Here is a 12,205-nt window from a genome sequence, read left to right on the forward strand (position 1 = left end):
CAGCCAAGAAGTCTGCGTTCTCTGAGGCTCGGACTTTTTCCTTTTTTCCTAGCTGTGCAAAGTTACGGGATTCTTAGCAGCCCTCAGGCGCACAGCCAGAGTGGCTCCGCGCTTGCGCTGGCATCATGCACAACACTGTGTGAGTCCTCGCCTCGCCGCGCGGGTGCGCGCGTGGGGGGGATGCAGGTCCGTCCAGCTGGCAGCCTGTGGGCTCGACCCTCCCCTAGCCATTTTGCTCTCTCCCATACACACGCTCATAAACACAGGGCACGTGGAAATTCTCAGCCAAAGCGCCTTGTCCTGGCGGGTGCTCAATATGGTGATTTATAAACAGCTCAGCCACTCCCCAAAGAGCTCCGCTCCTCGTTAGTCATGATGAATCTCTGGCCCGCTCTACTTTGGTGTCTAGATTAAGATGCTCAGAAGCCCCAAAATGCTCCCCTTGAGCGTTGGTTTGGCTTCCTTCACAAACCCAGGGCTGTCAGCAGCGCCAACGTTTGAGCTACAACGCGCGAGGCCAAGCGTGAACGAGGGGAACGCAATCAAGTTCCTTGGAGTCTTTCTGCCCTTTCCGGCAGCAACCTGTGAGTCTCTTCGAAGTATAGGCGCCAGTAAGCTTGGCCCGATGCTTCAGCCTGCGTCCGCGACCTGGCCTCTCCTAGCCCACTCACAGGATCCCTCCTGCTGCGGGCACCTGCCCCGGGGAGGCTAGGAAACTGACAGCGCGTTGCGCCAGTGCGGGGTGAAGTGGCGCCGCTAGTGCACGGTCCCACAGTCTCGCTGTGGAGTTCATGGCTGAAGACTAAGTAGGCAGCTTCGCCAGAGAGCGCCTGAGAGCTGAGTTAGATCAACCCCACTAACTGGCGTCCGCAGAAGTTACTGATTAGGAAAGTTCCCCTAGAATCAGCCCATCTTCCATCACATGCGCTTCTTTTCCATGGAAGCAGCTAACGGAAAAGTTGAGTCGAAGAGCGCCTGGATCTCAGGGAAGCGCTCACACAGCCCCAGCAGCTCGGCTACTCGGGGCTGCCCTTGGTGCTTCCACTGCACCCGGAGGCTGAGTACCCCTTGCCAGCACTCCTGTAGCCTCGCCAAAGGCAAAGTCCGCGCACAGTCTCCCAGTTTTCTAAAGTGAAAACTGTGCGCGCGCGCCTTAGTGTGGGAATCTTACAGAGACTTTCAGAGTTTTGTTTTGCTTTCAGTCCGGCCGGCTGCGCTGTCAAAGCAGGCAACTCCACGCCTTAACAGGAATCTCTCACAAGCTGATGCGCGGGCTGAGCCTGCCTCTGGTGGGAGCCTCTCGCGGAGGGGCTAGGAAACCACTGGGCCTGGAACCTAAAAGGAAGAGAGCCTGCGCTGGCGTCGGGGTGCAGGGTAAGAAGAAGACCTTTACTGGGGTAAAAGTGTCCGCACACCCTATAGCAAGAAGCACTTGTGCACTGGTACTCTAACCGTGGGGGGAAAGGAGTCTTCAACAGAGGGACAGGTATCCTTCTGGCCCTCAGATTAAGAGACGCTGATATTTGTGTGGCCCACGGTGAATAAAAATTGGACGCCTCCTAGCTAGGTGTAACTCAGCCTTTCTCTTTCTCCCTCCTTCTTTACCAGACTCCTCTACCCAACCGCCCAGACCTAAAGGGAAGAGAAGAAGGTATACCGATCACCCCACCACCACCACCCACCCAAGTCTTGCAAGTGGCTGTGAACGCTAGTGAGCGGGGTGGGAGGGGCGGCCCCGGCCCTCAGCCCCCAGCCCCTCCCAGCGTGTCGGCTAGGGAGACAGATGGGGGGCGGGGCCCATCCGAGACAGGCGGAGAAGACCAGGGGTGGGGGAGAAGGGGAGGTGAGATCTAAGAGAATCTGAATCGGGTGGCTGGGAGGCACTGGAGGAGGGCTAGGAGGACTCCACGCCCGGGGGAAAGAGGAGGGGCAGCTCTGCGCCAATCGGTGGTGCCGGCCTGGGAGGTTGCTAGTGGTATCCACGTAAATCAAAGGGCGCGGAGCCAATGGGAGGGGGCGGAGGGGGCGGGGCCCAGGCGCGTGCCGCCGCAAGCCGGCTCTGCCAAGAGAGCGGGAGAGAGCTGGAGAGAGCTGGAGAGAACCGGGAGAGGGGGGAGCGCAGAGCTAGTCTGAGAGTGAGCGAAGCAAGGAGGGAGAGGAGGAGAAAGAGAGCGAGGGCGGGCGAGAGGCGGCGGCGGCAGCAGCAGTGATAGAAGGAGCAGCAACAGAAGGCGTCGGAGCGGGCGTCGGAGCTGCCCGCTGGGGGAGAGGGAGAGGAGATAGAGAGCGAGCGTGGAGAGGAGCCTGAGGCGAAAAAGTAACTGTCAAATGCGCGGCTCCTTTAACCAGAGCGCTCAGTCCGGCTCCGAGAGTCATGGCGACCGCAGCGTCTAACCACTACAGCCTGCTCACCTCCAGCGCTTCCATCGTGCACGCCGAGCCGCCGGGCGGCATGCAGCAGGGCGCGGGGGGCTACCGCGAGGCGCAGAGCCTGGTGCAGGGAGACTACGGCGCGCTGCAGAGCAATGGGCACCCGCTCAGCCACGCTCACCAGTGGATCACCGCGCTGTCCCACGGCGGCGGCGGCGGCGGCGGCGGCGGCGGCGGTGGGGGCGGGGGCGGCGGCGGGGGCGGTGGCGACGGCTCCCCGTGGTCCACAAGCCCCTTGGGCCAGCCGGACATCAAGCCCTCGGTGGTGGTCCAGCAGGGCGGCCGCGGCGACGAGCTGCACGGGCCAGGCGCCCTGCAGCAGCAGCAGCACCAGCAGCAGCAGCAGCAGCAACAGCAGCAGCAGCAGCAGCAGCAGCAGCAACAGCAGCAGCGGCCACCGCATCTGGTGCACCACGCCGCCAACCACCACCCGGGGCCCGGGGCATGGCGGAGCGCGGCGGCTGCGGCGCACCTCCCGCCCTCCATGGGGGCGTCCAACGGCGGCTTGCTCTACTCGCAGCCCAGCTTCACAGTGAACGGCATGCTGGGCGCCGGCGCGCAGCCGGCGGGGCTTCACCACCACGGCCTGCGGGACGCGCACGAGGACCCGCACCACGCAGACCACCACCCGCACCCGCACTCGCACCCGCACCAGCAGCCGCCGCCGCCGCCGCCCCCGCAGGGTCCGCCGGGCCACCCCGGCGGGCACCACGACCCGCACTCGGACGAGGACACGCCGACCTCGGATGACCTGGAGCAGTTTGCCAAGCAGTTCAAGCAGCGGCGGATCAAACTGGGATTTACCCAAGCGGACGTGGGGCTGGCGCTGGGCACCCTGTATGGCAACGTGTTCTCGCAGACCACCATCTGCAGGTTCGAGGCCCTGCAGCTGAGCTTCAAGAACATGTGCAAGCTGAAGCCTTTGTTGAACAAGTGGTTGGAGGAGGCGGACTCGTCCTCCGGCAGCCCCACCAGCATAGACAAGATCGCGGCGCAGGGGCGCAAGCGGAAAAAGCGGACCTCCATCGAGGTGAGCGTCAAGGGGGCTCTGGAGAGCCATTTCCTCAAATGCCCCAAGCCCTCGGCCCAGGAGATCACCTCCCTCGCGGACAGCTTACAGCTGGAGAAGGAGGTGGTGAGAGTTTGGTTTTGTAACAGGAGACAGAAAGAGAAAAGGATGACCCCTCCCGGAGGGACTCTGCCAGGCGCCGAGGATGTGTACGGGGGGAGTAGGGACACGCCACCACACCACGGGGTGCAGACGCCCGTCCAGTGAACTCGAGCGGGGGGGAGGGGCCGAGCGTGAGGCTCCCCCTCCCCTTCGGTCCACCGCCCCTTCTCAGCCCCCTTGTTCCCTCTCTAACTTCTGATTGTTCTTTTATTTTTAATTATTATTTCCCCGTCCCTTAAAAAGAAAAAAATAAGGAAAGCAAGTAAGGCACTGGACTATCCTTTAAACGGTAGCAGGTGTAATGATGTGTTTTGACCTTTACAGGCTAGTACCCAGGCAATGGAGTGAGTGTGTCTTAGAGTAAGGAGAGAATGCGAGAGAGAAAGAGAGTGAGAGAGGGAAAGAGAGAGAGAGAGAGAGAGAGAGAGAGAGAGAGAGAGAGAGAGAGAGAAAGAGAGAGAGAGAGAGAGAGAGAGAGAGAGAGAGAGAGGGAGGGAGAGAGAGAGAAGGGGGGTGGGGAGAACTGAGATAAATACCTGGCAAAACCACATAAATTACCAAAAAAAAAAAAAAAAAAAAAAAAATCCACCAAGCCGTGATAAACACAAAAACAGCTTCCTAATGCTTGGAGTTGGCACATGCTGCTGTGTTTACTTAAAGGGATCCCCATCAGGAAAGAGAAAAAAAACACACACGTTCTTTCATGTAGGCAAAATCTAACCACATAAATTTGCACTGCAAGAAAATTGAAGTTTACATGAACAAATTCATGAACACATTTTTTCCTCCCACCATTAATTTTGAAATTGCTGGGGTCTCTGTTTTGTTTTGTTTTCTTCAGAGGAGAGAGTTGAAGCCAGCTCTTGGCCACTTTCCATTTCTAACGTTCTTGTGTAGCCACTTCTTACTGTTTGTGAACTTTGGTTACCTCCAGATACCCTCTCCTCCCTTACATTGGTGTAACTTTAATTTGCTCCTTTTACCAAAGCAAAAACGATTGGCTTCATACAAAATAATTAATTCTCTGCTTTCAGGAAATGTGCATGGTCTACCCTCTGTATCCAAAGCAAGAATCCAGTTTGGAATACAAAAATGAGAGTCAAGCATTGGTTCTTGTGACCAGACACAAAGTAAACTTCATTTTCAGGCAGTGTTTCTGGGGGGTGCTTGCAGAGATGAGAAAAAGAAAAAAAAATCGATAGTGAGTGACTGATTGCTTCATTTTATCAAGCGGGTCCTTTGTGAAAGAGCTCAGAGTATATATGAAGGTTAAATATATTTTCAGAGTTGTCCAACAGAAAGTGGCACTTTGAAGAGAACTAGGGAAATACGTATCTTCAGACACCCCCTGTATAGTTCTCTGCCTTCAGTTTTAATAACTTCATTTAGGAGGAATTATTTGGGCTGACAGCAGCAGTTAAACTTTGTTCCTGTAATAGCTTCTTTAAGAAAAAAAAACATAAAATAATCTGGGAACTTAATGGTGTATGCCTAGACTGTGTTTCTTAGCACACAAATATCCACATGCATACTGAGAATGTTTTCACTCAGACTGGTTTTGTTTTCACTAGCTCATTTGTTTATCAAATTATATTTAAGGTCCCACACCTTCTTCTCAGTAATTCATTACAGAAAATACCAGTTTGACTTGGACAGCTTCCCCCGCCCCCCTTTCACTAAGGAAGCCAAATGAAATGGGGAAATATGCTATTTTCAATCCTTCCTGTTCTCCCTCTGTTAACAGTTTTAAATTCGTTTTTGACCTTATCTTGATGGAAAACGGTTAACTCCCATAACAATAGAATCTACTGGGAAATGTAGGTGAAAAAACCTGTAACTATATTGAAAATAAATGCCATTAAACTGTGATCAGTTAAAATATTTTTAAAATAATCAGCACAAAAAGGCGCTAAAAGGGAAAAGACTTTTTATTAATCTTAAAAGATTGGGGCTTTTTTCCTGGTAATGTGTTAGATAAATTTTTATTTAAAATAAATCTCAATGCCATAAAATTATGGTTCAGCATCAGATTAGCATTGCACTCAATAGTTAAGGTTTTAGGAAATAGGCTTTATATTGTCTTTTCAAACATCAGTGATTGTTTCATTTTTAATGTTTTTGCAAGATAAATGCTGACTTCTAATGGGCATATTTATTTGCCTGTATTTCATTTCCCCCAATGAATGTCACAAGGAGATGGGCGCGGAGCTGCTTGGGGTGCATCACATTGCTTGTTCCTGAGGTGTGGGGACTAGCCTTTAGTGAAGCAATCCAGAGCAGGGCAAATAGCCAAGGGTAAAAGGAGGAAATGAATTTTCAGATTCTTATTACCAAGTGGGTAAGGTTAGAAGCTGGGGTTCAGGGGTTGTGTCTATAGCTCCTCTAACTCTCAGAGGCTTACTAAGATGAAAGTTACCACTGAACCTTACCACTATGTATATATGTTTAATATCTGTCTTTTGAAATGCAGAAATAGTTTAAATGTTTCTTTGTCTATTTTTCTTTTTTTTTTTTTAATGCTACCCAGGGAAATATTTTCATATCATTTTTAAGTGGCCTGCCTCAATGTATATTTATTTCTTTTAAAGCAAAAAGGTTCTGGAAACTGTTTTTCTGTAGCTTTAAATGAGTAGGTGAGCGAAATCTATATGGGATGTAATTTTTTTGTTTGGTCTCTTTAAAAATACTTTGTTTTGGTACATTTGGTTGTGCTTGTGGGGAAAATAAAAACACAGAGATCCTTATATATTTATGTTAAAGTAATATTTTATTATCTACATAAAACAGAAATGCACAATACCTTCATAGTTTGTTCTAATTATTGAAATATCTTTATTTTATTTTAAAATAGTGCCAAGTTTTTAGGGGGGAGGGAAACCCCAGACCTTATACTGACTAAGTTGAGTTGTATGTAAAGTACTTCCTTTCCTTTATACTTCATAAAGTTTTGGAATAAATTTTATGCACATACTGCTAGGTTTCACAATGATAACTTCCAGAGGCTTTTTAAAAAGTAAGACTACTCTTCTGAATTACTTTTCTTTGCCAAAAATAAAAATCAACCCCAAACCATTCAGCTACTATGCTTAAAACATTAAATTGAAATGGTCATTGGGTTTGAGCTTCAATTTGTTTGCCATTTCATGGTCTGACAAAGAGATGTTTGTGCCCTTTAAATATATGCAGATATCCCTGCATCTTCTTTCCAGGTTAGCTTTACCTTATCCGATTTCACTTTTTTGGAGAATATTAATGGAACTAGATGGACTTTAATCTTTACCCACATGTCCTCACATAATTTGGGATCTACAGAAAAGCAAGGCTTAGTTAAGGAAATTACTCTTTTTAGTAACTTACAAATATCTTTCAACAAAGAAAAACTGACAATATGCGATGTGTGTGTTTACCAAGTGGTCTTGAGATGGATCCTATATACCTGTTAGGTTTACAGAAAAAGATGGATTTTGCAATGGTTTATACAATATTGTCTATTTTTCATCAGGCAAGCAAATAGCAAGAAAAGAAAAACATATTGAGCACTCAAGACTGTGGTGCTAATAACAGTGTTTCTGGTAGTCAGAGATGAATATTACACTTATCAAAATCAGTTTTAAGGTTAGTGAGAAATTCAAACAGTATTGGGTTAGTTTACAAGTTTGCTGATGTACTTAAAGTCCTCCTTGGAACACTGGTTTTAGTATAAATGTTTATTTTGAATGGTAGTTTCTGGGCTTATTACACCTGATCATCTTTTCTAACTCCTAGTCAATATTGCACAAGTTCCAAACATATTCAGCCAAATGATCTTATCAATAGTCTGAACTCGAAGTGACAGAAAGAAGAAGTGTTTTGTGACCACAGACATGCTGATAGGTAAAATGTTTAAGCTGGGTATAGATTTGAGTTCTGGGTCAATAGCATCCTCCATTGTGGGCAGAAAACAAGCAGCATCTGCCCTCTGCAGGGCATTTTAGTGGACCTTGAGAAGGCGTTTTTGTTCTTAGCCACAGGGGCTACCGACTAGAAACCATCACGTGTTAAATGGATGCGCCATGGTTTTGACCCATGCTTGCTGGTCAGATTCTAATGCTACTCAGGCCGTTTCGATGCCATTTGGGGGAATATATTACACGCTAAGGTGAAAAACTCCATCACTGCCACTGCAAGAAATTTGTGGGAAGTCACCCCTAAAATGTTGGCTAGACACAATGACATACCCTTTATTTTCCCTGAAGACAATAATGCAGAAGACAGCCATCCTGAAAGAGCTTCTGTTTCCTTAAAATATGTCACTTTTAAAATTTATGGTGTAAGATGAGGGAGAAAAGATCGTGGGGGAGAGTTATGCGAAGGTCAGATGCAGGGAATGGCCACAAATAATACTATGCTTGGCACTTCTGAACATTCTCGGTTCCCACGAAGTTACCTTCTTTATATTTCATATGCAGCAACAAAAACACTCCTCTCCTTGTCCCCCTGCTCCTACCAATGGGAGCTGCACACTGGTTGGCAAATTTTTCTGGTAAAATGGCTTTAATAAAGGCACTAATCTTTCTACTTCTCTCTCCAAAAGCAATTAATAAAGTGATGCATCAGTAACAATGGGAGAAAATGGCATATGAGTGCACTGGTACCTGCACAAGTAGGTCTATGTGTTGCATTAATTTGCCTTTCATTTGCCTTACTATGGAGGCAGGTCCAGGAGTGCTGGGCTGCTGGGTGAGAGAAATTATCTTTTTATCACTGGTCTCTGTGATTTGTCTTTGTTGATTTTTCAATCAGTTTGTACAACTCTGTTCTAGATTCTATTGAATTCCTAGACAAGTTAAAGAATGAGGCAAAGAACAGAACTTGTACTGAAAAAGTCAAAAGGATGGTGAAGTAAGGGTCAAAGGTAAAAGTGTTTCTTTGCGTCTACTTGTATAGTTCAGTGAGGCAAAAGGGACAGCATCCATTTAAAAATGAAAGAAAAAGATGCATCTTTAGGTACTAGAAATGAATCTTGACAATAAGACTAAGTGAGATGTACAGCTAAATTTTATATGAACACTTTCTCTTTTCAGGAAAGTTTACCTTTTCAGTGATACATAACCTATTAACAGGGGGTAGTTGGTGGTAGGAGAAACCCAGGGCTGCTGGTTCCTATCCCCACCACTTGATTCAGGATGGGAAGTAATTCCAAAGTGGCAGGGGCTTGCCACTCAGCTAGCAAAACATAGAATAAACTTGTCCACCTTTGTAGAACTTGGGCCATAGTTATTTCAATGCCCACTTATCTAGATGTGGGTACAGGAGTGCCAGAAATTGGCTTTTTTATTTTCTTTAAGGCTTTGCTTAGCTATGGAGATAAAGAAACAATCAGAATATTTTCACATTGTTCTTGTATTTGGTGGGAAGCTAGGAAATTTGTTTGTTTCTTTTTTAAGAAAAAAAGTTAATTAACTTTATATGTAGCACTTTCCCTTTACCTTAATAACCGCTCTGCTTGGCTTAGCCATTAGAGGTCTTAGAAAAAAATATCATACCCCATCAGAACAACACTGGCCTCTCTTATTGTTCCTAGAATTCTGGTTGTTGATAACATTAAGATGTATTTCTTTTTTAAAATGTCTGAAATGTTATTTAATACACCAGTAAAAGTGCATCTATATCTTAAAGTTTATTCCTTACATGTCTTTCTGAGTTTTTATAGCTCTTTGTCTGGCATTTGAGGGCGGGGGGACTTCCGTGTGCGGTTCCTGCATGAAGAGCCTGGGCTCTGGAGTGGGCTGTAGCTAGCAGCAGACAGCTCTCTACTCTCAGAATGGGGAGCTGTCATCTAGAAAAAAAAGAAGCAAATAAATGCCCCACAAAGATTCACTTGTCGCTGATTTTAGGAAGGGGGACATTAGAACCCCATCTGAGCAATATGAAGGGGATTTTGATTGTTATAAATTGTGTATGATGAACTCTCAGTGTGTACAACGACGGTGATAAAAACCTCGCTGCAAATTTCAATCTGCATCCTTTTCATTTGGGGCATATATTTTTCCTCTAACCAACGTTTCTTCTGGGTTCGTTGCTTAAAAAAAAAAAAAAAATGCCACACACAAAAGAACATGGCGAGTTTGGCAGGAGAGTAGGTAAAAGGAAAAGTTTTTTGCGGGTTTGTAACACAAATTAGCAATTGTAAATCACTGGGCTTTAACGTTCTGACAAATCCTGTAGAAAGTGTTGGGAGTTCTTTCCCTCCTCCTATTGAGAAATCTCATTCCGTCAGAAGAGTTTTTATGTTCCACAGCACATGATTCTGAAGAGAATGACATGGCAATGATGACTTTTTGTTTGTTTGCTCCCCTAACAAAATATTCCTTCAAAGTTGTTAGAGCCCCTGGCCCGGGCGGGGGAAGTGTGCTGCCCGCGGCACCTGCTCAGAGCTAGGGCGCAAAAGAGGCACCCCAGCCTCGCTGTGAGCCCCCACCTCAGGGAAGCTCTAGCTGCTGAAAGGAAGGCCCAGACCGTCTGGTCAGCCTCACAGGGAGGGGAGAGAAAGTGAGAGGAGCCGGGCGGGGACACTGAACAGCCCCTGACTATTTGCCAAGAACACGGATTCTGGATTATCTTCGGCTGCCGCAGCTAGGACACCCTAACTCTTAGGGGGAAGTTCGACAGCCCTGACTTCTGGGGCCATTCCGTCACTTTCCCTCTCCAGAAAGACTCCGGAGGTGGGGGAGGGCGTGCATGAGTGGTGAGTTCGCCCACTCGAGACTGATGGTGGAGGTGGTGGTTTGGAGGAGGGTAGATACACCATGGGTATGGCCGCCGCGGTGAGTTGGTGGGGCCTCGCTGGGGATTGGCGTGACCAGGGCAGAGATGAGCTTAGAGGTGACTGAGGGTCGAAGGTCTAGGGGCGACCGAATCTCTTAGCTTTATGCCTGCGTAGCTTTTCCCTTTGACTGCAAAGTTGGGCGCTGTCATTGCTTTCAGCATGAGAGAGGCAACTGTGGGAGAAGGTGTCCCAGTATGAAAGAGTAGAGGAGGCAACTGCAGGAAAACTGGGGAGGAAAAGGATCAGCTAACCTGTGGTCTAATTTGGCCTTTTTCTGATTGTTAGTTGGGGGGTGGAGCGTGGGGAGGGCCAAGGAGCCAGAGCAGGAAAGGAAGTTCTGAAGCGTATTCCTTCTGCTCACACCCATTCAACTTTTGGCCACTCCTGACCTCTGCTCCCTGCCTCCCGAGGAGAGGAACCTACTCTCCAAGCGCTCAGGCATGGAGGACAATGAACCTCAAAACCCTGGGCAACCGACCCCTCCCTGCTGGGCCTAAAGTCGTTCTTGTGTCTACACTGGAGGAAAGCCAGTTCCCCAGCGAAGGGAACCTGGGAGCCCCGCTGAACAGCCCATCGTCCCAAGTCAGAGCTGAGGGTAGCAAGCAAGGAGGGGCAGCGCCCCACCACGCGAGGCCTAAGGTTCCCTGCGGCCTGGGCACTAGCAGCGTGAACGGACGCCCTCCTACTTCTCTTATCCGTCCAAGGCCCCAGGGTGGAGTCTTCTGGTGCGAGGGAATCAATTCTTATAACCTTCGCTGGAAGTTCTAAGGCAGTCTTTTGCCTTCTGAGGAGGTGAGGGGCGGCGGGGGACAGGGGCTCTTGGGGATTGGTGAGTGTGCCTGGGTCACCGAGGCGGGAAGCTGGCTGAGGAGGGTGGGCAGGCGGCCAGGGGCAGAAGCAGGGGCTCTGGCGGGGCGCAGGTCTGTGCTGGCGTTGGGCCCGGCCTCCGCCCGGCGCGCCAGGCCTCCAGCTTACTCCCGCCGCGCCTGCCCGCGGCCGCTCACCGAGCCCCACGGCCAGCCCGGGCAGCGACGCACGCAAACAAGGATGCTTCTATTTACTCGCCTCTGCCTGTGGATTTCTAAGACATTCAGCAGGCACAATCATTAAACTAATTTGTATTTGATTGTTTGGGCGGACGGAGGGTAGTTTTATTGCGCTAAGCATTCAAGCAGGCACGCATCGCTGATTACCAGTATACATTAAATAAAGTTGTTTGTACACATTGTCTTACCACATATAGGCAGAGGCTTATTATTCTAATTACTCTAATTAGTGCATTGAAATGTTTTCTACTTGATTTGAGGAGACAGTGATTAGTTCTATTACTTCTTTTAACTCGTATTTTATGGAAAACTGTTGGTGCATGTTCAAATTACTTTATTTGCCCCTGGAATATAACGCTGACCCAAACGCAGTGAACTGCATGGCCCTTGTGGGGCCCCAACTTTGATGTGGGCCGGGGCTTGGAAGAGGCGCCTGTTATTTATTTCCCTCCCACTCCCGCGGCTGCCTCTCCCAGCTCCTGGCCGCCACCTCTGCCCCAGCTTGGGCCCCAGATGCGCGCCCCGCACGGGCCAAGTCCGAGCAGGCGCAGATTCTAAACCTGCTCGGACGCCGCTTCGCTGGCTTGCTGTCCCGCTAGTTCCCTGGGTGCGATTACTTTAAAAAAAAAAAAAACACCCTTAAGCATATTTTCTGTGAATCTGTTTCTTGAGCTTTAATGTTACTATTAATTGATAAGATCAGCTCATCAAACATACTATTTCGATAGGGAATTGTAATTAAAACCTTAA

The 12,205-nt window shown here is 48.6% G+C and overlaps 1 protein-coding gene across 1 annotated transcript; it reads left to right on the plus strand.

The window, feature by feature from the left end:
* The first annotated feature begins 2,151 nt into the window (after positions 1–2,151).
* POU3F2 (POU class 3 homeobox 2) lies at positions 2,152–4,023 on the plus strand. The gene has a single exon (XM_090280562.1). It carries the CDS (start codon positions 2,375–2,377, stop codon positions 3,704–3,706), a length of 1,332 nt encoding a protein of 443 aa, XP_090136688.1. The 5' UTR covers positions 2,152–2,374; the 3' UTR covers positions 3,707–4,023.
* The last annotated feature ends 8,182 nt before the right edge of the window (positions 4,024–12,205 follow it).

Source organism: Furipterus horrens, unplaced genomic scaffold (assembly GCF_987537825.1).
Source record: "Furipterus horrens unplaced genomic scaffold, mFurHor1.1.pri manual_scaffold_6, whole genome shotgun sequence".
Lineage (NCBI taxonomy): Eukaryota > Metazoa > Chordata > Mammalia > Chiroptera > Furipteridae > Furipterus > Furipterus horrens.

Excerpts from the sequence above, each read along its gene's own strand:
- POU3F2 (XM_090280562.1), top strand. The coding sequence starts at position 2,375 with ATGGCGACCGCAGCGTCTAACCACTACAGCCTGCTCACCTCCAGCGCT.